The following is a 26,174-nucleotide window of genomic DNA, read 5'->3' as shown; positions in this document are numbered from 1 at the left end:
ACATATTTCTATTTCTAAAGGACAGAGTAGAAAGTTGTATATTCTCTTGTTTAGATTCAAATGTTTTCTGAAATTTCAGTCAGCCTTTTCTTCCTACCTGATATGCTACTTTCTATCATGTCAGAAGATGAAGTTTTTGCTGCTGCAGCAAAAATATTTAGAATATCTGGAGGATGGTAAAGTTCTGGAGGCACTTCAAGTTCTGCGTGGTGAGTTGACACCGCTGAAATACAACACTGAGCGCATTCACATCCTTAGCGGGTAAGTGTTTTACACTGAAATTCTGTACATATTTGAATTTAGTTATATTTATTTTTTTATAAGTGGCATAGAATTATATGGCCAATTTCAGATAAATAGTATTTTCTAGGCATTTTCAAAATAGGACATTTCAAAATCAAAATTTGATGATGAAAGACTTCAAAGCATCTTCTATATTCTCAGTGCCTGGAGGCTGTAGGGGTCTGGATGGGGAACACAGGCTTCAGCTGAACCCCAGTAAGACGGAGTGGCTGTGGGCTGGAGACTCCTTAGCATCCAGGAATTTACCATCTTTGGTTCTGGATGGGGTTGCACTGCCCCAGACAGACCTGGTGCTGAAACTGGGGGTTCCCCTGGACTCACAACTCCTGTTCGCAGAGCAGGTGGCAGCTGTGGCCAGGGAAGCCTTTGCCCAACTTTGTGTTGTGCACCAGCTACGCCCTTTCCTGGATTGGGAGGCCCTCCAGTCAGTCACTCATGCCCTGGTCATCTCCTGTATAGACTACTGCAATGTGCTCTACATGGGGCTAACCTTGAAGAGCATCTGGAAGCTATAGCTGGTTCAGAATGTGGCCGCGCAAGCAGTTTTAGGAGCCCTAAGGATGGCACATAAAACACCTTTGCTACGTGAGCTGCATTGGGTGCCGGTCTGCTTCTGGGTCCAATTCAAGGTGTTGGTTATCACCTTTAAAGCCCTACATGGTATGGGTCCAGGTTACCTGAGGGACCGTCTCACCCCCATTGCATCAACCTGTCCCACCCAGTCAGTCAGAGAGGGCATGCTACGGACCCTGTCCATGAGAGATTGTCAATTGGCAGGGTCCAGGAAGAGGGCCTTCTCTGCCGTGGCCGCTGCCCTGTGGAACACGTTGCCCCCACAGGTGAGGCAGGCTCCCTCTCTCCCGGCTTTCCGAAAGGGAGTGAAAACTTGGCTTTGCCACCTTGCTTGGGGTGGGAGGGGGGATAGCCAATCATGGGGGTGGTTGGCACAGTGGTGTGGCTCTGAGGAATTTATATTTTATATACATTTTAAATATTCTATATATTTCATATTTATATTTTTATGATGTATTTGTTTTTATGTTTTTAATCTCTTGTTATTTTAACTAAATTGTAAACCACCCAGAGTTGCTTGCGAGATGGACGGTGTAGAAATATGAGAAATAAATATTCCAGTAACATGTTTTGGGGGAATCTATGAAACCCGGGCAACATTCTCACGAGGGAGGTAATTGGAAGACTTGTGCAGAAGTAGAAACAAAAATTAGAGGGGGAAAAAAGACCTGTGAGGGCTGAACAAGCCTGGAGGCTAAGGAAAGCTGACTGAGTGAAAGTCAAGGAGATTAGGTGTGGTTTGCTAAAACCCTTAAGTATGTGGCTATATAATGTATATAATGGGTCTTGGTAGTTTTTACTTTAAATCATGTTACTATTAAACTATTACTACTCTGAAATTAATATATATATTTTCCCTCTGATTTTGACAGTTGTTAGGAACATTCAGGAAAAAGGGGGTCTTTATCAAAATATAGAAGTCTTAATGTATTAGTTACTGATAAAAACTGGGATTTGTACTGTGTGGGGATTTTTCTCCGAACAAAGGAAAGCATATCATTTGTTTTTTTTAAATACAATTACATTATGCCCTTAAAATTTCATGGTTTCATTTATTTATGCCTCATTGATTACATACTTGAATGTTTGAATAGTTAATTAGACAATGTATTTGAACATTACAGATTAAACTTTTTTCCCATATATCAAAGTGTGCTTAGGATTCAGACTCCTGTGTTAGATAGCTCCTTAACTAAATCAGTCTCTTGTTTCTAAGTATATAGAAGCTGTACCCTGAGCATTAATTCATAGTCAATTCAGTGTATAGTTCCAAAATGCCTAACCCGTGTGTTTCTTTTCAATATACAGATATCTGATGTGTAGTAATCCAGAAGACTTGCGCACTAAAGCGGAATGGGAAGGAAAAGGAACAACATCTAGATCTAAACTTTTGGACAAGCTCCAAAGTAAGAGGAAAAAAAAAATAGTTTCTAAAGGACACATACTTCCCTGTCTAGATTTCCAGCATATTTCATTCTCAATAAACAAATTTTGATCTGAAGGTATAAATTCATGATTGTTTGGCAGTTTTGACTTCAGCATTCATAAAGACAGAAAATAATTTACTAGGTGTTATGCTATCAAATTACGCCCCCCCCCCCAATTAATGGATTGCTTCTGCCAGCAGAATGGAGAAATGTGTAATTCTACCTCTGAGATATTCCCCCTTTTACATTCCTGAAATCTGTTCTGGAGAGTTGGGAGATTCTTGGGCAGATTGTGATATTAGTGACTAAAGGGTAAAGTGGAGAAGAAAATCCCATTATATGAAAGAACCCTACTTATAGAATGACAAGATTTCATTTGTTATCTAGTAGTCTTTGTCTTAAATAAGATTAGACCCATACATGGAAAGTGTATTTTACAAATTTTTAAATGAATTGATTGCACTGAAATTGCCTTTTCATTTATTTAAGCTTACCTACCCCCATCTGTGATGCTCCCTCCAAGACGCCTGCAGAATCTGCTACGTCAGGCTGTAGAGCTACAGCGGGACCGGTGCCTCTATCACAATACTAAACTTGATAATAACCTAGAATCTGTATCACTACTCATAGACCATGTTTGCAATAGGTAAGAGAATCTTTTGAGGGCAGTGGCAATATCTTTTAATGCAACAAAATTACTTTTACTTCGAATTGTTTACTTTTAATATTAATTACTTGTGATGGTTGATTTATTCAATTTATTCTCTACCTTTTACGCAAGTAAGTATTCAGGGTGGTTAACAAGAAGATAAAACAATCAATTTTTAGTATTTCAATTTATATTTAACAATTTAAAATTAAAAATTGTATATTTTTGTTTGAATATGTGCTAAGTGGAGGGAAAACATTTTTCTTAGCCAGTTTACTTATTTAAGAATGTTGTATTTTTACAAATGTACTAGGGATCAGCTTGGAAACACAATAATGATCAAGATGAAGAATTATATAGGCTTTATAATCTGATTCACTGAACATAACATTTTGGTTAACCACATTTATCCTGAAATAGTTAAGAATGTCTGATAGTTCCGCTGTTTGCAGAAAGCGGTGATTTTCACTTAGAGCTAATAGTGCTTTCCTGTAATATTAACTTAGAAGTAAGTTCCACTCAATAGGGAAGATTGAGTAAGACTGCAGAAAAAGATTTCAATTTTTTTAAAAAGGAGGATGGTAACACAAATGGCAGTTCTTCACACATTTAATATGCATTATGTTAAATCCTATTGAACTCAGGAAGATCCAGGCAGCCTTGCTGTATGCAGGATTGCAAGAATAGATTCCTCTATCAGACTTTAAAGTGGTAAGTTAGAAATGAAGCTTGCAGGACAAGGCTTTATTTCAGAAATTCTTAATTTTTAAAATATATTTAAGAATTTTTCTCTAAAATCTGAAAAATCATAAAAATAAATCCTGTGAGGGTAGTTTTGCAGTGAGGCTTGAGTCTGATCAATAGAGATACGCAAAACGTTTGAAAGACCACTCTGCAAAATCTAGACAAAGCACCAACACATCAAGGGCAGCTGTAATCCTCTAGAAGGTTTAGCATAACTGCTTTGAGGTCTTTCTCTGGTCATATCTGCAGGCACAAGTGATTTGTTTTGCAGTCTCAGCAACAGCATTGACAGACATGCACAAACAACCCGAGAAAGCCCCCACAACTGTTGCTCCAGCCTTTCTGGAGGATGCAGCTGTCTCAGTGCTTCAAGGAGGGATGCTTTACTCATGCCAACATGCTTTGCAAAGGGTTCTTTCAAAATCCATTGGACAACCCTACTGGTCAAACCTGAGGCCATATTTTCAAGGCACTGATTCAGAGAGCTCATTTCAGGAAAACTCATGGCCTTAGGTGAGGATAGGAAGGTTTGTTATAAATAACAGACCCATACACAATTTCACCAATTGATTTTGAAAGTCTCTTATATTTTGAAAGCAAATTGTCTTGCATCATAGGAGGTTATCTTTGAAACAACTGAAGTTTCATGCCCCTTTGGATCCTGGTCACATTTAGCAGTCCTAATATGCACAAAGACATATTATGACAAATAGGAAAAAAAATAAGATAGGAGATGGAGAAACAGGCAATTTGATAAGTATTTATAATGTGTTTTTCCCTTTTGTGCATGCTATAGTAGTTTGCCTGATGCTAACACAGGTATTTATAGTGGTGAGAGAATCCTCTAGTACTGTCTGCAATCCTGTAGTATTTGGCCTAAAGTGTAATCAAAGCTTCCTCTAAATCCAACAAATAGAGAGGTGTTAATTAAACAAATATCAGCTAAAACAATGTACGTCTCATATCTTCATTGAACGCATTGAGCTAATATTCACTATCATGGGAAAAACATGTAAAACCGTAGTATAATCAGCTCTCTTAAGCGGGTCAGTGGAGTCAGATTGATGATTGATTGATTGGGCCACTCAGCTCAAACAATGTGACTGTGGGCAGCATAGAACAAAATGTTCTAATCCGCGAGATGACGATCAAGTGTGATTTTGAACAGCCTTCTCCACACACAATAGAAACATTGTGGCATTACCTTAAGTCAGCAGTTTATGCTAGACAGCCTAAAAATGTAAATGAGGACTGGGCAGGTATACTTCCAAACTGATGTGCAGTATTGATCAGCTGGTACAGGAAACATTAGGCTGAAGTCATTGCTGCTAAGTGAAATGCCACCAGTTACTAAATCAGAAGCACTGCATACTTTTCTCAACAAAGATGGTGAAGTTGGCTCAGTATGTTCAGTGGAGACATGATGCAGTATACTGTCTTATATATTGTTTTTTTAATTAGAGTCTCTTTATTGATAGGACTTAGAGGAATCTCAGATCAGCTTGTATTAGAACTTGTCCCTCACAGTTCTGCAAGATGAGGGATTGTTCTAAAAGGTTCACAATCTTTTGGTTTCCACTGTATATTGGCTCACACAGAATTGATCATAATTTTACTACATAACTATTTGTTTGTTTTTTAGGAAACATTTTCCATGTTATACACAGCAGATACTTACAGAACACTGTAATGAAGTATGGTTCTGTAAATTCTCCAATGATGGCACTAAACTAGCAACAGGATCCAAGGATACAACTGTTATTATATGGCAGGTTGACCCTGTAAGTGTGATTCTGTGTGGCAAAATGTTTTCCATAAAATTAGATGCTTTTCTCCTCACTTTAATTTCTAGTTACTACGTGATTTCTTAAATACTTTTGGCATAGTTCTGTTTGCATGCATTTTTGCCTTAAGCTTTTTCTCGTTTAATTTTTTGTTTTTGTTTTTTTAATGGGAAGTATAGCCCAACAAAAGGCATGCAAAGTAGCTGCAGTTTGAATATTTTGAGCAATATTCTGTCTCAAGTTCTTGTATAAGAACAAGATCCTGAGACCAGCATTCTCTGTGATATACTGGCCAACAAACACAGACAGGAGAAAAATAGCCTTCTTCCACTGTTCACTAGATAGTTGCAGTAGTCTTCTAATTATTTAACAGTAGCAATAATGTCATTCCCACTAAATTATTGAAATAAAAGATTTTTGGAGTAGCTAGGAATGCCCAAATATAACATTACTGAAAAATAATTCCTAGGCTGAGAATATGCCCAGAAACAGTTTAACTCATAGTGTCTTTTTATTAACCCTAATTCTGGCTTGTAACTATTATGGTTGAGTAAAGTATTTAGAATATACAACAAATTAACATCTGCACATGCCTAGCAGTTGAAAATGTCCTGAAAAAAGTATTTCTTAGACTTACATTAGATTAATGGGTTTGTTGCAGATAAGGTGGTCTTCTATTTGTCTTGTTTTCCTCTAGAACTTTTTCAATATTCCAACACTGAGTTTACTCCTTTTAATTTTAAGTGTGTATGTTCCTTCAGTATAGCTACATTAAATATGTTCCATGAATAGTTTATATATGAAGAAATTTAACATTTTAAAATTAAACAAAAATGCTTGAAGTACAGTACAAATATATTAAAAGTTTGAGAATCCTTTTGAGTTTTCAATATTTCTGCATAAATATGACCTAAAACGTGATCTGTTTTCCACACTCCTAAAACCAGATTAAAGAGAACCCAATTTTAAAAATGAGTCAAAAATGTTATACTTGTTCATTTATTTATTGAGGAAAATGATCCAAAGATACATATTTGTATGCAAAAGTAAATGAACCTTCGCTTTCAGTAACCGGTGTGCCCCCCCTCCCCCTTGGGCAGCAATAACTGCAACTAAACATTTCTGATAACTGTTGATCGGCTTGGAGGAATTTTATCCCACTCCTCCTTACAGAACAGCTTCAGCTCAGGGATGTTGGTGGGCTTCCTGGCATAAACTGCCTGCTTCAGGTCCTTCCACAACATTTCTATAGGATTAAGGTCAGGCCTTGGACTTGGCCATTCCAAAACATTATCTTTCTTCTGCTTTAACCATTCTTTGGTCATAGGACTTGTGTATTTTGGGTTGTTGTCTTGCTGCATGATCCACTTTCTCTTGAGCTCATTTCACAAACAGCTACCCTGACATTTTCCTGTAGAATTTGCTGGCACAATTCAGAATTCATAGTTCCATCAAGCCATCCTGGTCCGGAGGCAGCAAAGCAGGCCCAAATCGTGATATTGCCACTACCATGTTTCACAGATGGGATAAGGTTCTTATGCTGGAATGCAGTGTTTACCTTTTGGCAAACACAACACTTTTCATTCAAGCCAAAAAGTTCTACTTTGGTCTCATCCATCCACAGAACATCTTCCAGTAGCCTTCTTGCTTATCCACATGGTCTTTTGCAAAGTGTAGATGGGCAGCAATGTTCTTTTTGAAGAGTAGTGGCTTTCTCCTTGCATCCTGCCCTGCACACCATTGTTGTTCAGTCTACTCCTGATTGTGTTCTCATGAACACTGACATCTGCCAATTGCAAGAGAGGCCTTTAATTCCTTAGACATTACCCTGGCATTCTTTGAGACCTCCCAGAGTATTACACTCCTTGCTTTTGGTGCAATCTTGGTTGGTCAACCACTCCTGGGGAGGGTAACATTTATGTTGAATTGCCTCCATTTGTACACAAACTGCCTGACAGTGGACTCCACTGAGTCCGAACTCTTTGGAAATAGCTCTGTAACTTTTTCCAGCCTGGTGAGCATCAACAAATGTTATTCAGAGGTCCTCAAAAATCTCTATTTGAGCCATGACACACTTCCACATCTCTGTGTTGTGAAGATCAGACTTTAATAGTGAATACCCAGATTTCTATTTAAATAAGGCAGGACCTCCCACACTCCTACCTGATTATCATCCCATTGATTGACACACTTGACTCTAATTTCCCCTTCAATGAACTGATAATCCTAGAAGTTCATGTACTTTTGCCATACACAAATACGGATCTTTTTCCTCAAGAAATCAATGAACAAGTATTTGACTCATTTGTTTAATTGGGTTCTCTTTATCTGGTTTTAGGGCTTGTGTGGAGAACATCGCATTTCAGGTCATACAGGTAGCCCTCACTTAATGACCCTAATTGGGACTGACAAGTCCACCACTAAGTGAAGCGGTTGCTAAGTGGGAAATCATGTGACTGCAAGTGTGCTTTCCAGCTGGAAAGAGACATGACTAGTCAGTTTCACACTTTTGGCTTTTGTTTGCCTCCTAACCACTCCTCTGCCATTTGGAATGCTCTGTTCCTGCTTACTGTCTTGTACACATCAAAAGCAATGCGATAGCGCTGGCAGCCCATGGCTGGGAGCTGCAGGTGCACTATGCAGACAGCTTATAATAGAAGAAGTGAAATCTCTTCTTCTCCAGTCTCTCTGCTCTGTGGGGTGGGGAGGGGAGAAAAAAAGCAAATAGTTTCTGTAGGCAATCTCTCCTTTTCCTGACCCTTTCCCGCTGCCAGTGCAATCACTTTGCTTTCAATGTGCAGAAGAGGAAAGAGCAGTTTGCTCTCTTGAAATCCCTCTACAATCTCTCTGGGTGGGGGGAAGGGTCAGGCAAAGAAGAGATTGCCAACAGACCCCCCACCCCCCAAGCAGAGAGATTGGAGAGGAAGAGATTTCAAGAGAGTACTGTAAGCTGTTTGTAGAGGGTGCCTGGGGCTGGGTGCCATGTGCCAGTGCAATTGCATTGTTTTGATGTGTAGAAGAGCAAACAGTTTACAGTAATCCCTTCCTCTCCAATCCCTTCCTCTCCAATTGCTTGCAATCCCTTCCTCTCCAATCTGCCTGCTGTACTGGGAGTGGGGGAGAAAAAAACCACAGGTCGAGCACAGGATAACATTTCCTGACTGTAATGGCAATCATGTGACTGAGGGACGCTGCAAAGGTCGCAAATGGTCATAAATTGGCCATAAAGTTATTTTTTCAGCACTGTCATAACTTCAAATGGTCACTGAATGAGTGGTCAGTAAGTGAGGACTACCTGTATTTATGCAGAAATATTGAAAATTCAAAAGGGTTCACAACCTTTTAGCACCACTGTATGCATGTAGTCCATGAGTTTTCTGTTTATGTGTGATTTTATATTTCATGATTAATCACTGAAGCATAGTTTTGGAAAATTCATGTCAATGTATGTGATAGCACATGAGTATTCTAGATTGCTGATATCTCAAATTCTGATTAACATATAGCAAAATCTTCAGACATTGAGAGCAGCATTTTTAAGTGTACTTCAGTATCACCATGGAAAAAGATATTTGAGACATGGCATTTGCCCTGAAGCTAATTTTCTAGAGAAAGAAACTATTGCTAAGCAACATTTTATATGTAATTTTGAAGGTATTTAAGAACTATTAAGTAAGCCACTACATGATTGATACAGCTCTAATACTGTTCAGTTGATGTGGGATCCCAGAGTAAGCTGAAAATCATCTTTCTCTGGTAAAGTTTATTTAAAAAGGTGTTTCTAAAACTATTATTTCTTCTGTGATAATTCTGCTGATTAGACAAATAAATAGAAAATTCCCTTTTTGTTATGCTAGAGAGTGGTTGCTTGTATTTGTTGCTCTGTGCCTTATTTTCCTTAGTTCTTCTTTTCCATTACAGTACTATTTTAATCTATTTGACAGTATCTTGCTTTGCATGAGTTAGTTTCAAGAAAAGTCATTCACATTTTTTAAGTGACTTCCTACTTACCTCCCTTTTGGTTTTCCCCTGGTGTAGACTTCTGTTCTTCTAAGTAGGAAAAAATTTAGTGTATGGCCCCTATCTGCTGTTAGATAAGTGAAAATTAAAAACAGGTTTCTGAATTCTAGTTCCTGATATGTTGCTTTGTTAAATGGTTTGTGGGATTGTGGGACTAAATTACTCTTTTAGATGAGCTACTTAAGCTATATAAAAGGCATACCAACCAGTTAAATTACTGGAGTTTTAATATTTTCTGTTTTCAAAGGATACACATCAACTAAAATTGCTCAAGACTTTGGAAGGCCATGCATATGGCGTCTCCTATATTGCTTGGAGTCCTGATGACAACTATCTTGTTGCCTGTGGCCCAGATGACTGCTCTGAGCTTTGGCTCTGGAATGTACAAGTAAGAGTTACAAATATGGAAGTATTAGTATGCCATATTAAATAGAGTAGATACATGGACCATACTCATCTTATTTGATATTTTGGGGGGTAATCCCTGGCTATTATGGATATTAGATAGCCCATCTGGAAATTCTGAAAAATTCCAAGTTGCATGCATTTTAACAAAACTTGAAAGAGGATGAGTGTTCCATGTTGCAATGGAACAACATTCAAAATGTTTTTAGTGTTTTGTGTATAGGAAGCAATAGGAACTTGGAACAAGTCCTTTGTTTTTTTTGTTTTGTTTTTCACTTCAAGGCCACGAGAGTAAGTAGTAGCTGCTGTCTGCCATCCAACATACAGAAACATTGGCCAAAACCTTGCACATGCTCTACTTTTGGGGAAACCCAACTTACCATAGATATGTGAGTTAATTATAGTATGCTGGGCACATCCGATGTTTGTATTCCAGTTCACAGTGAGAGATAGGTTGAGAATAAATGAAGGTAATTCAGACTGGATGAACTATTAATGGTGAGAAGATTTGGAAGTGATGTCTCCTTTGTTTTAGATGAGAATTACATTTCCCTAGAACATCAATTGCTGGAGTAATGCTAGACTTGCATGTATCAGCTATAGCAAAAACAGCTTTTTTACCTGTTTTAAACTGGTCCTCTTGATTAAAAATGAGCTTAAAACAAGAATGATCTGTGCTATGTACTATAATAACTTTCAGTTAGTTATTACAAAATTACTATAATAACTTCGTAACATGTTCTTTATAGGACTATTTTTTGTTTAGAATTTTAAGATAATCAAATCGGGAGCTGCTCCAGTAATTTTGGGAATGAGCTGAAATAAGTCTATCACACTGGTGGTAGATTATGCTAGCTCTGTATTAATTAGTGTAATTCTGAAGTTCTGATTTGATAATTAAAGGCTTATATAGCCTAGTTACCTAAATGCATGTTTTTGCTTTATTGTCCCCCACACATATTGATCTTTAGAAGAGAGCTGTTCTATATTTATTCTGTTCATTGGAAACAGTAACTTTTCATCAATAGCCTTCTTGCTTGGGAACTCTCAGAAATTAATTCTAACTTCCCTTTCTGAAAATCTTTAGGAGATGGCTTGTTTTTAAAGTGATCCATATTATTATTTTGCTGATATGCTTTTGAATGTATGTAAGGTATGTATGTATATATAATCAGCCTTCCCTGGCACCTTCCAGATATACTGAAATTAAAGTTGCCCAAAGGGACTGAGGAAGTCTGATTCGTGCTAAATAGCCAAAGGCTATTTTAATAGATAGCCGAAAGCACTTTTGGGTTTTATCACGAATATAGCTAAACGTTAACTAGACATACGGTTCTTAAGTGTTTCAACTACACTGATGCCCATGTGCACTGCAATTTCAAAGAACCTTAACTGGATAACTTCATCTACAGACAGGGGAGCTAAGGACAAAGATGAGTCAGTCGCATGAGGATAGCTTAACCAGCGTGGCCTGGAATCCAGATGGAAAACGTTTTGTGACAGGAGGGCAGCGCGGCCAGTTTTACCAGTGTGTAAGTTGGAGTGGGCAACCTTTCTGCAGCCAATGGCTACATTGTTATTTTTATTTATTTGTCTTCAACGAATCACACAGGGGTGTGCATGTTGAAGCCACTAGAGGGGTGGGGGTAGAACTTTTCATGAGTTCTGTGGGTTGGGAGTTCATTGTAAAACAGATTTGTTAAACCTAGAAAAGGCTTAACACCTATTTTCATTGCTATTTTTAAATAAAGAAAAAGGGTAGAAACATTTAGGGGACTTCAGGCAATCTCCCTATGTAGATTGCCCATCCCTGGTACATATAAACAAACAGTTCTTTTACAATACAAAAATGCATCAGTACCTGATATAGAGACTGTCACTGCTATGTTCTTTGGTTGGATATCCATAAATATTTTTTTTCCAATGAAAAGCTGCTTAGAGATGGCAAGTTACAAAGGTTTGGCAAAAACCATGTTAGTGTCTGTGGAATTTATTATCTGAAATATATATGAAATCTTGTATATTGCTGTTCATACAAAAAGGAATTCTATGATGTCAAGCAACTAATAGATTCAACATGACATACATTTTCATGGATTAGAGCTTATTTCAGCATAATGAATCTGTATAAGGATTGTTATAGTTATTATAGTTATTACCATCTTTAGCTAGTAAATACTCACATGTTTATAGACAAAATTGGTAGGTCCAAAGAAGCCATGAAATGCAAGATAACCATCTATAACCTGCATTCCTTTCTACATTTTCTAAGCAATCTGAAAGTACTTTGTCACCTGTTTGCACAGGTATTTTAAAAGTTGCATCCCCTAATACCTACCCCAAACAAAACAGCATATGTTAGTACAACACTTTTCTCCTCCTAGTGGTGCGCGCACGCACGCACACACACGGTCTAGAGGTTGAGAACCATCGGGACTCTTACTTTGGGAGGCAGGTAGAGAAGAAAGAAGGTTCCACAGAACAAGGTCTGCTTTTTTAATGTTGGGTGGTACCCATAGAATCTATTTTTATAATACAGCCTCATTTACTGAGGGAGGTAAAATCTTATTTTTCATGTTGTTGGTAGCATTTTAAAAGTATTTTGCTTTATCCATTTCCTGTCTAGGATTTAGATGGTAATCTCCTAGACTCCTGGGAAGGAGTGAGAGTGCAGTGCCTGTGGTGCTTGAGTGATGGGAAGACTGTGTTGGCATCAGACACACACCAGCGAATTCGGGGCTATAACTTTGAGGACCTTACAGACAGAAACATGTAACTACATTGTTTTCCTGTTGCACTAGATAAATTAATCCTGTCTTTTGGTTGGCTAAACATTTAAACTGAGTTGGATGATGATAATGTTCCACATGACTTCTAGATCATGTATTAATTTTAAATTGGGCTTTTCCAAAAACAATCCTACATAAATACGAGGAATATAGGAATATTTATGTATTCCTATATAAATGTGAGGAATAAATAAATAATAAATCCTAAAGCAAGAACTATTGGTGCAATTATAATTGGGAGTATTGTAAGACCCCAGTAATAAAGGATGTTGAAACTATATTTAAATTTTTGTATGAATGGTAATTTTGAATCATGTTCTAATGCAGTTGTTTGTATTTTCAGAGTACAAGAAGACCATCCAATTATGTCTTTTACTATTTCAAAAAACGGCCGGCTAGCTTTGTTAAATGTAGCAACTCAGGTAATTGGACATTGTTGCTGTTGTTGTTTTAAGTAGGTATATTCTTTTGAGAAATATTAACAGTTTTGCAAAAAAAAAAAAAAAAGTAACTTGCTTGTGGCAAATACGCCCCACCTCCTGGATCGTCATTTGAACTCTGACTGTGGTTCTTTCTTGTCAGAGAGAGAAAGAGGTCAGAATTTATTTACTTGGTTTCCACAGTGGCCAACATGATGGGGCATGTTGGCAGTGTTCCTTTTTGGGGGAGAATTAAGAAAGAACTCTTTCTTCGTTGTATCATTGTGGATACAGTGTGTGGACTTACACTGATCCTTTTCCTTCTAATTCAGAGCAACATATTTGGAGTCACTCAGTATGTAGTGACTGCCACACCGGAATTCAGTTTCAAACTGATCGATTTTTAGCAGTGCAGTTAAAAAAAATTAAAAAGGGTGGGAATGAGAGCAGGCAAATCACTCCCATTTTCATCTTTAACTCCCTAAATTAATTATTTTGGATATATGATGAGATTGACTTATATTTATTGTTACATTTTTGTATGATACTGACTTCTATATATTGTTACATTACATTGTTATAGTTTTGTTACATTTATATCTATTGTTATATTACATTACATTACATATAGAGATTGAAGCATATGCTGCTTCGAACTGAAATGGCATATAACCCTGACAAATTAATCATGTTGTCAACATTTGATCATTTTGTTGCTGAACTTTAGTAGTACAGTTTCATGCCATTATGGGAAATTTTAAGAATGGAAATGGGTGTGATTTGCCTTACAATGCTTTTCAGTTCCCATTCACACATACCCAACCCAAATAAAGGAAAACATTTTTTTAAGTGTATTCTTTCTGATGGTATCACCAGAAACCCCTGCAGATATGTGCAAGGTTATGAAACTGAATTGTAGTTCCCTGACTCCCACAAAGATTGCCAAACCTGCTCTTTTAAATTTTAAAAGCCATAGTTCTGGAAAAGAAAAACAGTTACTGCCATTAGTGCTGCATATGATTGCCATAGTATGTTACTGCTTCAAGAGTGAAAGGGGAATGTTAGAATAGAGAAAACTCAGTTTTGGAGCAGAAAGAGATGGTAGTTCAAATACATAGATGAAGGTTGATTAATTATAACTCTTTATATTTAGAAGATTCAATCTATACAAAAGAATTAAATTGGCTCACCTGAAGATATTCACAGCATATAAAGTTGCTCCTGTTACAGCATACTTAAGGCTATTTATGAAAGCATGCCTTTGACTATCTACCTTTTTATTTGTTAGGCTTATATATCATTCCAGTACAACAAGACTCTGAGCGGCTTATGTTCCCTCCCTGTGCTAGTGTTAAAATACAAAAATAGTATCATTAAAATGGTGAGAATAAAACATCCAACTACAACCCTGGGGGGAGGTTTCAGCTTATACTAGATCCCCTCCTAGGGCTTTCTTAAAAAGTCAGGTTTTAGCAGTTCTCCTAAAACAACAAGGTGACTACATGCAAATGTCTTTTGATTTCTCCAGTTCAACTAAGTAGTTAAATCCATTTTTTAAAAAATAATGAGTTGTGTAAGGAAATGAAACTTGCTTAACCCCAAATGCTTCCAATAGGATAAGCTCTAAAACGTTTGAGTAGATATAATGGCTGGCAAATGGAAGAGGGCTGTGGAAAGTTTATATCCATACATTATCAAGTAAAAAGCAATTCATGCAATACCTTATGTCTCCTCTACAATTTAGGAGAAGACTAGAGTAGTAGATCATATATTTTGCTTGTGAAAGGTCCCTTGTTCAGTCCCTGGCATCTCCTGAAGCAATAGGGAAATCTTACTGAAACCTGACAAAGCTATTGTCAATTGCTGTGATGATTTGAAACAGTCTAAGATAGCTTCCTATATTCTTCGGCACCTTCCCACCCCCAAAAGCATTTACTAGAAGCCTTGAGATGTGACACGAGATAGTGGGTGGGGAGAGTTGGAGAAAATTTTATGGCAGCTTGCATGTGTGGGAAACAGCATCTGCTCACCTTTTTCTGGTGACTTCTTCGCATTGCATCCCCCATACTGTTTCCTTCTCTTTCCTGAAGGTTTCCTGATAGAAGCTTTCAGGAAATACAAGGTTCTGCTTTGGGGAGAAATAAGTAGAAAAGTCCTGCTGGACAAAAGATGTGTGCTCATGTGATATTTGCTTGTAGACAAATAATAGCCTTTTTTCAGTTTTAAATTGATCTGTTGAATCTTATTCAGATTAAGTATTTTATTAATAAGAAGAAACTCTTATCCTACAGTAAACTATTTCCATCATGCTCTTTGTCCTCAGGGAGTTCATTTATGGGATTTGCAAGACAGAGTTTTAGTGAGAAAATACCAAGGTGTTACACAAGGGTTTTACACAATTCATTCATGTTTTGGAGGCCATAACGAAGACTTCATCGCTAGTGGTAGTGAAGGTAATACTTTTTAAAAAATATCTATTTCTCTCTCTCTCTCTAAAATTCAAGCACAAACTTTCTGCGTAAGTGAATATTATAGTCTTTTCACTTTCTGTGTTTTAATAAGCAGAGTGGGTATGCCTTACATTTCCATGGATGGTGGTAATTAAATATTCATTGAAAAAAAGGTTTCTACTTCAGAGAACAGTGGAATGCACAGGTAGAATGTATTATACTTTTCTGATAGTGATGTCTGTAATTTTGATATGATATATTGAGTACCGTTGCTCCAATAGTTCTTTGAGGTACTAACATTTATTTGCTATAGATATGTTTTCTAAAGGTAGGTGTGAGTATGTAAATCCATCTGTCACCTCAATTATAATCAATTATGGTAAGAGAAGTGTTTCCTGTTCTGTAGCAGATCTATATTCAGTACCTTCCATTGTGAGCAACTTGAAACAAACACGGTTGTCTTTTAGCAGGTTCTCTTGTCAATGTGTGAGTAGCTTGTTCATCACATCTTCTTGGCATTAAGGGTGCTGATTCACTCTCAGGTTCTTGCTCTGTATTAGTAATAGAACTGTCGCTAATACAGAGTGGGCAACAATACTCCTGTGCCCCAAAAACTTCAGGAAGATGTGGTTTTGGTCTGAACAGGAGTGCAGTCATAGGTTAACTCAACGAATATAGTACCTTTAAGCATTATTTGTCTTTAACTGGTGAAATGCTCAACTGAGAACAGCACCTTTATTGGACCTTATATTAATAATTTGCCATTGTAAATATTTGTCAGTCCTTATATGCATGCATTTTTAACTCCACTCCCCTTCCAAAAAATCTCTGGCCCAGAAATATCTGTCAGCTCTATTGACTTTTGGTGTATCAGTTAATTCATACACCAGTTAGGACAGTATGGGCAAGTCACTTAGCTACAGCCTACTGTTTGTTTGACATGAATGTGCCGATTAACTTATCAAGGTCAACTTAGAACAGCTTTTTATTTTTTTCATTTTCAGTGTCTAAAAACTACCCAGCTGTAGTTGAAGCTGATGGCACCTTATTTAGATTCGGACTGCCTGAGGCTGTTGCCTCTTTGCACTGAATTGTTGCAAATATGGCTGCTGTGAAAGTCTCTATGTACAAAAAAAGTAACAGATTTAAATGTCATAACCTCTTAAATGTAAAGGTATGTTTTCAGCTAGGTAGGCATTTCACCTACCAGCCCCAAACATCAAATGGTCTGCCCTGGGAGTAAAGTTCACATCTGATTCTGTAAATAAGCATAAAGTACCATAAAAAACTCTCACGGGAGTAAGTGCTGAGTGTTGTTGCCTTAAGATGAATACTGAACTTTGAAGCTACGCAGATAATGTGTCACAGTTTTAAATTGGGAAATTAAACATAGAAATATAAACAGGAGTGTTTGATGTAATTTAGACGTCATGGCACTGATTTTTAAAAATCTTACCTGAGCTGATTTAGCTAATAAGTACTTCTGTCAAATAATGTGGCATGTAAGTAGAAGGATTTGTAATGTTTGGGAAGAGACTAAAATACTTTGGATACTTTATCGTTGTCTGAATTTATTGTCAAAGAAAATGTTTTTAACACTTGTATACATCTTAAAGTTTTTCTTATGGTGCTTCTGTTTCATCAGATATTTAAATAAAGCCACAAACTTATTTTACTACTCAGCAAAAAATCTAGTTAATGGCAATTACTGTGATGGTTTTTTAACAATGCAGACAGTTGCACATTTAAGATTGCACCAGCCCTGTGCTATGATCATTTGATGCGACAGGATTAACCGTGGCACAGAATTTTCCATTCATATTGTTCAGCTATGTAGACCTTTTATATGAATGTTATAAAATGCACCAACACAGTTACAGCTATAAATTGCAACTTGACCGTGTCATGAACTTGCTTCAGCCAATGAAATGGATTGCTTATTGGCTTAAAATATATTGAGCATGATACTTAAAGGCAAGTAAGAGCTATCTGAATGTAACTTCCTCTTACTCTGCATGTGGGGTGATACTGCCTGTTTTCTCCACTATCTCTTCATGTAGCAGTAAGTTCCTGAATAGGGATATCTCACAATTAAATTAGTGTAGGATGGCTCACTTAAAGTCATAGATAAAGAATCATATTTAAAGTATTTCATTCATTATCCAAGCATAAATAAAGGATGGAGTCCTTTATTCAAAAGCAGAGTTCTCTTGGGAGGTCCCCGTATCTCTCATTAAAATGGTCAGATTAAAAAATTCAAGAATGAGAATCCAGAGCTTGATTTCAGTCTTGTACTCAAATGTATTATGAGCGGAAATTAACATTCAGACAGACTCCTAATTAGATAATATAAACTCTGCCTATATACTTAATTCTGTACAAATACCTTCAGTTCGGAAAGAAAATCAGTACATGCTGTTAGTTTAAATATGGAATTTTAAAGGCCTTCTTGAAACTGTTGGATGTACCATTCAGCAGATCTCAGATCTGGGATATGCATGGAATTTTTAACGAAACACTTTCCATATATGGAGCATTGTCATATTGATTATGGAGCATATTTTAAATTTTAGGAAGGTTCTCATGTTTTTTTCAAACCTATCTGTCTTAGATCATAAAGTATATATTTGGCACAAACGTAGCGAGCTGCCAATTGCGGAACTGACGGGGCACACACGTACAGTCAACTGCGTGAGCTGGAACCCACAAATTCCATCCATGATGGCCAGCGCCTCTGATGATGGCACTGTTAGAATATGGGGACCATCACCTTTTGTAGACAGCCAGGATATTGAAGGTAAAAAAAAAATAAACTAATTTTATGAAAGAGAAAGATTTTAAGATTCAATTATTTTATATTTATTTTTTCTTGTTATTACATTTAAATACTGTCATTTGCAAAGTTCAAGGTATATGCATAATTTCAGTTTAACCATACAGCGAAAGGTTTGAATGGCCATAGATAACATTTAGTCCAACTTTCTGCCCAATATAGGAATCCACTCTTACAGTATCCCCAAAAGATGGCCACCCAGCCTTGGATTAAATGCCTCCAGCAAAGCATTCTGCTAGTATAATCAAATGTAAGGTTTGGGAGGGACATTAGACAGGGTAAGGAGGATTGCGACGGTGAGTTAAATTCAACATCCCAGAAAAAGAAGAATGATATGATTTAGATGTCTTCAGTCCTTTCAGAAATGGTACAGAAATAGCTTAGGTCTCATCCACACCTAAAAAAAATTAGAGCAGATTACTGCTCAGAGGGCTGATATTAAATCATTCTAATGGATATGGAAGTAAAGCACAGTCTCACAAACCTAATTCGTTTTTCCTAAGCCTTCTCATGCCTCTGAGGGGACCTTCCTTGGCTGGATATATACAGAGCGGTTCGTACCTACATTTAGTATTCAGGGCTTTAATATCTATATTTCTTCCCCTGCCCCTTCTTGGAGGAATGGCTGGAACCACTGCCAAAGCCAGATGGATCTAGATCTACATAGCTCATATATCACAACATTTGCCTAAGTCATTCCACATCCCAATTCACATTACTATAGCAGTGACCATATCCAATACCTTTTTCAGTGGTGCACTTTATGTAGAGACAGACAGGGCTACAACCATATATGTATATACATATGCATATATTTCCCTTCTCTCTCTCTCTCTCTCTAAATATAAATTTCCTTCTCACCCTTATGGGTGGTATGTGTCTTCCTGAGCCGGGTCCTCTACCAGAGGCCTGGGAGTTTGAGGGTTCTGCACAGTATCTTAGCTGTTCCTAGCACTGCACTCTTCTGGACAGGGAGCTCTGATGTTGTTCCTGGGATCTGTTGGAGCCACTCTCCCAGCTTGGGAGTCACAGACCCATATACATACATACACACACTACACATTGCAGTCTGAGCACATTTGCCACTGAAGAAGCAGTTTTTGAAAAATGATGCTATAGCACATTTCTCTTCCTTTGCAGAATCCATTACTTTTTATTTTTCCGTGTACAGTAGCTTAGCTTGTGTATATCATTGCTGGATGGCCTCAAACATCAAGGAAGTGTTGGACATGGAATATGAATGTTTGTTCTGGGTTGCTCCGACAGAGAAATCCCAACAATATCTTTGATTACTCATTTGGTCCAGGCCTAGTTTTGGTTGATACTGCACCACAATTTTTGCTAGTCTTACCAATTTACTCCTTGTTAAATAAACTTCCCAGATTATGCTTTATGTCATGGAACTAGAAAGAAATCTTGCTGCTTAATGCATGATCTATTCTACTTCATTGGATGTACCTGCCACATCAAACTAGATGGAAATTTCACAGTTTAAATTAAGATCCATTCAGGATCTCCCAGTTGGATTGACTGCTGTGGTTTGAATCTTGTCTCCCTAGTATAGCTCAACATAAAGTACTGAGGATAGGCTAGATTTTGCATTTATTATGAATGTAAGAGTTGGGTTATGAAGCTGCATTGGAAATAGGAGTCAGTGAAATCCAGTAGCTTGAGATTCACGTGTAAGACCGCATTTGAAAGAATCTCAGGCTCCTTTTAAAAATCCCAAAAGTTCAGGAGAAGAAGTGTACTTTTGCACAGCTGATGACTGGTTATACTCCATTTCAGATGGGTTGATGTATTGGTTTCAATGTATACGTGTGGTGCAGGATAGTAGATGTTGGCTGTTTTGGGGTAGAATAGCGATAGGTGAAAATGATGTTTGTACAACTTCCCTATTAGTTACTGTAACGCATTCCTAACAATTTTATATTGCAGGGGTTCTCAAACTGTGGAAGAACAAATTTAAGGCAGGTTGCAGCCATCAGAGTTGGAATTTAAATGGGCTTTCAGCTCTTGGCCAGAGGCCGTTCTCTCAGCCTTGAGCCACAAAGATGGTGCTGGACTGCTCCAGTGGCACTGCTTCTGCTTCCTTCCTTGTCCTTGACTTTGCTGGGTTAAAAATAGCCTTGACAGTATCACCCAAAAAAGTTTGGCAGGGAGGCTGAGACCATCTTGGTCTGAAAATGAGGCTGCTCACATTTGCATGCCCAGGCATTTACATTGCCCAAATATGCATGAATATTTATGCATTTTAAAGAGACCAGTAGTCCTCGTTCAGCAACTACAATAGGGACTGGCAACTCAGTTGTTAAACAAAGCAATCACTAAATGAAACTGCCCCCGTGCTTATGATCTTACTTCAGCTTTCCTTTGCTTTACAGACCTGTGAAGGTCCTAAACATGAGAATTGGTCACAAAGTTACTTTTTCATCACTGCTGTAACTGTAAACAGTCACTAAATGAGGCAGTCACTAAGCAGGGACTACCTGTAATGCATAAATTAATTTTCATCTTTTTTTCCCCATTGCTCCTTGTATCTTCATTATTTTTTATATTATCAACATTATCATCATAATCCACATACTTTCCAAACAGGCAATTAAGTACATTCATTTTTGTGTCTGTGTAAACATTTCTGCCCATCCCATCTCTTCTTTGGTACTCCTTTCACATTAGTATCCATGATAGATAGCCAGTTCATAGCCAGTCGTTGACAAGTGGGCAGCCCTCAAAATTTATTTAATAAACAAAATTTTCTCCCAGCTCTGCTGCCTCTCAAATAGCAACCCTTCTCATTTTGTCATTTGAACTACTTGAGCCCCACCAGGCTGGAGGTGGGATTACAGTCTTGCCTGTACCTTTTTTAATCTTTCTAACTCAAAGGTATGTTGGAAAGAAATTATATGAAAGGTCTTCAGCATAAGAAGTTCCTGAAAACTAAACAGAATCAAACCAATTTGTTGTTGGGAGAGAACCAAGCTTCCCCCCCAAAAAAGTTTGAAAATGGGATGGATGAGACTGAGGTCTACAGCAAAAGAATATTTCAGAAATTTTCCCCAATGCATCTCTGTGGGAGAGGCAGTTGGATAGCTCAGTAGATCAGTAAATGCTCCATCCCAAGATCTCTTCCTCTTCTGTCACATGATCCAGAATGGCACATACGCAGTCTGCCCCAAGGTTCCTAGTGCACACATACACAAAAACATATGGTCACTGCTAGTTGGAAAGAATTCCAGAAGTCTGTTGCAGAAATCACGTGTTCTGTACAACCTTTTGTTGTATCACATGCCTATAATTGCTGGAAAGGAGGAAATCGCAAGGGCTGGTTTCAGCTGGATTTGGCAATATATATAGATATGAAAAACAGACATTGCCCAGAATTTTTGTCTCTGTGTCTGCTTTTTCTATCAATTGCTCCTCTTTTTTTCCAGGGAAGGGTTATCTTAAATTTCCAAGGTTGTGCTGGCTGGTGAGTTCTGGTGTGCCATCTGGTTAAGTTTTATTCTTGGGAGGAGGGATCATTGCACCCCAACATTTGAGAACCTCTGTTATATTGTACTGCACTTGTGATACTGAAATTGACATTGTGAATTTGCAATCCAAATTCATTGGAAAAAAGGGAAAAAAGGAAGTAAGACAATACATATTAAAATATCACTTAGGATGTCTGAGGCTTGAAATAAAAGTGCTGGGAGTTAGTAAAGGTAAAATTAAATAATTTGTATAAGGAATGAGGGAGGGAGATTGGAAAAAGTGTTGTTACTATCTGGAAAAATATAAATGCATGGGAATTGGGTGAAGTAGGTAGCTAGGAGCAAAATGGGTAGCACTAATCTGAGAAGTTGAGATCTGCAGCAAACTGTGATTGAGATACAGGGCTGGATCCAAAGACTACATGAATAAAAAGTCATTACATGCAGTGGATTTTTGTTATTCCTTCCTGTCTCTGGAATGCCATCAAAAGCCTCTCTTGAGCATCAGTCTGTGTTTCATATGATGAAGTTTTTTAGTGAGGCAGAGAAGTTGTCAAAAATGAGACAGCATTGTCGCATAAGAGCCATTTAAGTTCTTCATATTTTATGAATGCATATCCTAATATATGATAGGTAGATTTTTAGCAGTTACAAAATGATAAGAAATACAGATTATAGCAAACAAGAATGAGGTTTTTTTTTTAATCTGAAAGCATTTTAACAGTTCCCCTGCTCTGGAAAAAAAAACTTACTTTGTTAGCTGCACTTGAGAAGGTACTAAGTCGGGGCTGTAATTTATCTGGAACCATTTGTCATTGGTTCTGGCTCCTTCAGCCACTAACTATCTAATACAAAGCATTCTATTTGGCCACACAATAAAGCTGTTTGCTAGTGCAAAGAAAATATCCAAGATCTTACTGCAGTTGGTTGACTCCCCTTTTGAAAGTAAAACCCTTGTGACTGTTAGAAGCATTTCTCCCATTGCTAGCTGCTTTTGAAGCTTCCCAGTATTAAGCAAGGAACTTGTCAAAGCTCTTGCTGGGCGGCCAAAATGAATGCAGTCTTTATTATAGCTGTTCAGTTAGCTTACACTGAATGATTTTCTTTGTGTATACTTGAAATGTGCATATATCATGACTGAAATATTCAAAATAATACAGATTTTCTTTGTATATAATATTTTTCTTTGTTTACATTTTATCTCTTCCCCTCTCCCCCCTTAGAGGAATGCAGTAGCATGGATAGTTGATGGTGAATTTGGAGCAGACGACTTCTGTTTAACTTAAATTTAGTCGTATTTTAAATGGCTTGGGATTTGGTGCAAACAAACATGATTGATAGCTGGACAGACATGCTCATCATGAAAAAGAACCATTTTTTAAGCCCGACTGGGGCCAAACATTTTACCACCTTGCTTCATAGTAAACAGTTGAGATGAAGCACGTCGTTAGAACGTTGTTGGACACCATGTTGAAGTAACCCCCATCGGTTGTGAAGAACTGTGCTACATTCAGGCTAACCATTGAACTCCGTATATACATTTTCCCCTTCTGCCATTTTGTCAGGCAGACTACTGTTCTTGTTGCTCTTCTGTGTAATGAAGTTTAAATGCTTGTTTGGAAAACCTTTTATTTAACAGTTTAGAAAGCTTGATAGAAAGAGTGCTTTAGTCTGAAGAGTACATGTTGGATAGGAAAGTATTTCCTTCTCTTGTTTCTCTGAGTCTATCTGCCTTATTTAGCTTGAGATCTTTGCAGCTTGGTTCATGGATTCTAGCCTTGCCCGTTGCGCAGTATATCTAAATCCAGATGTTAAACCAGTGAATGACATGAAAAGCACTCTCAGTATCACACTTGACAAAAGGTTTTGTACTTTTCACGTAGCTTGTAACCCTGTAAATGGGTGAACAGCACAAATTTTTTTAAGAATAAATTATTTATAGCATTAAAATGACTTTGATTTGTATACGTTTGGAAAATAAACCAGCTTAAAAAGTGTCATCTACAAGTTAATGCAGTATAATTGGTGCTCCTCTGAGTGTTGTGTAAGACCATTTGGCTGGCAGGAGTTTTACACAGATTATATAAAGTATTATTTAAAAAAAAACCTTTGTTTACCAACAAAACAATTTGAAAGCTTTCAGAATCACCAATAAAACTATTACAATGTAATTTCCAAAGTTAATAAAATGAAAATTCCGGATTGGCTAAAACTTGTGCAATGATTCTTATTTGAAACATAAAATCTGAAATGGGAGTGGGATAATATTTTAGCATCATCTTCCAAAATTAGTGGATTGACTCTGAATTTAAATATGTACATTATACAAGTGTTCCATATTATGTTCACCCCATAATTGTTTTCTCAGGGGATGCTTGTCAGTTGCTTGATGTTAGGAATGGGTTGTTTTTAGTTTCTGCAAAAAAAAAAATAAAAATAAAACTAGCCTGGTGTTTGCCCTGTTTAACTGTTCTAAATTAAAAGATGAAAGGACCATCCTTATGTCTAACAGTGAAATGACAGCAATTCATATGGAAAAAAAAATCAAGTCCATTTAGTACTAGCTAAAATAGATGGAAAGAGGTCTTTGAGAGGAAAGTCCCATTTTAGGAAGATAATGTGCACTGCTTGTGCTTTTGTGTGGTTTTTAATGCTCAGATTGTGATAAGGAATCACAGCCAATGCACTTAAGTGTATTTCTTAACTCAGATTTAGCACGTGCATATCTTCATAGCATTTGATTTAATCAGTTATGTCTGATAAAATTTCTTTAAATACTGTCAAATTAGGAAAAAGTACTCCAAATACTTAATGTAATAATTTATTTTTTATAACTCCAATGGCAAAAAATGTCTTAGAAAACCAGGCTTACAAAAGTTCTGTAACAGAATGCTTTCCTCTTACGTTATCTAATAGATTGAACATCTGTATGTGGCTCATTTTACTTCTGTTCATTTTATGGAGTAGTTTTGTTTGCTATAGTCAATTCATATATATTCTGTTCATTTGACATTATGTTCTTTATTTGAAATTGTTTAGTTATTTTTGAGCCTCTGTAATCCTTGGCTATTACAGATACTTGCAGATACTCCCATTCAGCATCTTGAAATACTTTACATCTCTATAACCAACATGATACTGGCAGTAAAATTGCTTATTAACTCAAAACTACTTTAGGAGATTAGAGCAAAAATCAGGAGTGACTGAACTTGAAACAGTTTATATAATTTAATTTCTTTAGGTTATTCAGAGCAGTCTGGTGCTTTCAAGTAAAATTCCATGCACGGACTCTAATGAACATCTTCTGAACTTATACTTTTCCCTTCTTTGAAATGTAACACTAAAGTGAAACTAAATTAAGAGCACCGAAGTGGGTATTACTTCCTATGATTTTTCTTCTAAGGAATTCCAAAAATACATATAAAAAGCATTTCAAGAATTGAGCTGAATAAGAGGCATGTTTTTAAAGTGCCATTTCTAAATTTCATTGCATAATGTAAGCTATGCAGTTTTTAAGTAGCTCCAGATGTAGAATTGACATGTGTTACCAGGCGCAACCTCCTGTTTCTATGACTACATTTTGAGACAAATCAGAAAATTTGTCCAACTGTCAAATTGTCTCAGTGTTAACACTGCTAGGACTTTTTGTGGGTGGACGAAACACACCAGTATTTTCTGGAGTGTGTATTGGAAAGCACCTCTGTCAGGTTTTATATAAACTAAAAACAAAACCATTGTTAGAAGACATGGAAGAGGCGTATCTGCAATATTCTCATTTTCATACAGTAGATACTTTCTAATCTCAGCTATAAATTTTAGAGCAATCACTAATTGTCCATATAACAGAGAAGATGATCTATGGAAACATTAGCATTTTGCCTTAGGATTTTGACCATCAGTTCCAAACTAGGCACGCCAGCTATAAATTATCTTGCCACAATGCTTCTCATCTTTATCAGGTAAGTTACTTTAAAAATAGGAGCACAAAAGAGGAAAAGGAATTTAATTTTTATGTAACCCATAAATAGCCTTGTACAAGTGTAGCTAGCTTCTCTGTTTTGAAATGAGGGGCACATAAGAAAAAATTAATACGAAGTCACAGGTGGAAAACTACCCCAATTTTTTCCAATAATTTCATTCTGACTTCCAAACAGGTATTGTTGAATGACGTTTAATGCTATTGTTTAGTGCCATGTTAACTACTAAAATCTCCCACCCCCTTAAAATGGCTTTAAATTATTTCTCATACCAATTCTATGCTGGCAATAGATATATTAGGGGAAGGAGAGTTAGTAACTTTTT

At 37.1% G+C, this 26,174-nt stretch overlaps 1 protein-coding gene across 2 annotated transcripts in view; it reads left to right on the top strand.

The window, feature by feature from the left end:
• WDR26 (WD repeat domain 26) overlaps positions 1 to 26,111 on the top strand; it is a 51,587-nt gene extending 25,476 nt beyond the window's left edge. Inside the window, exons 4-14 of one of the 2 annotated variants that reach the window (XR_010067981.1) lie at positions 125 to 261; positions 2,185 to 2,282; positions 2,793 to 2,949; positions 5,339 to 5,477; positions 9,748 to 9,888; positions 11,318 to 11,437; positions 12,532 to 12,677; positions 13,038 to 13,116; positions 15,437 to 15,566; positions 16,568 to 16,737; positions 18,175 to 18,281. Coding sequence is in view for 1 of the 2 variants with exons in the window: in XM_063304162.1 (XP_063160232.1) it covers positions 125 to 261; positions 2,185 to 2,282; positions 2,793 to 2,949; positions 5,339 to 5,477; positions 9,748 to 9,888; positions 11,318 to 11,437; positions 12,532 to 12,677; positions 13,038 to 13,116; positions 15,437 to 15,566; positions 18,175 to 18,360; positions 23,096 to 23,121 (1,359 nt within the window). In the remaining variant the exon portion in view is untranslated. Of the gene's footprint in view, positions 1 to 124; positions 262 to 2,184; positions 2,283 to 2,792; positions 2,950 to 5,338; positions 5,478 to 9,747; positions 9,889 to 11,317; positions 11,438 to 12,531; positions 12,678 to 13,037; positions 13,117 to 15,436; positions 15,567 to 16,567; positions 16,738 to 18,174; positions 18,361 to 23,095 lie in introns of those variants that run through there. The other variant, XM_063304162.1, reaches the window with a different exon arrangement.
• The last annotated feature ends 63 nt before the right edge of the window (positions 26,112 to 26,174 follow it).

This window comes from Candoia aspera, chromosome 1 (genome assembly GCF_035149785.1).
Source record: "Candoia aspera isolate rCanAsp1 chromosome 1, rCanAsp1.hap2, whole genome shotgun sequence".
Taxonomy (NCBI): Eukaryota; Metazoa; Chordata; class Lepidosauria; order Squamata; family Boidae; genus Candoia; species Candoia aspera.
Note: the sequence above shows the minus strand (reverse complement) of the source record. Positions and strands in the feature narration are given on the sequence as shown.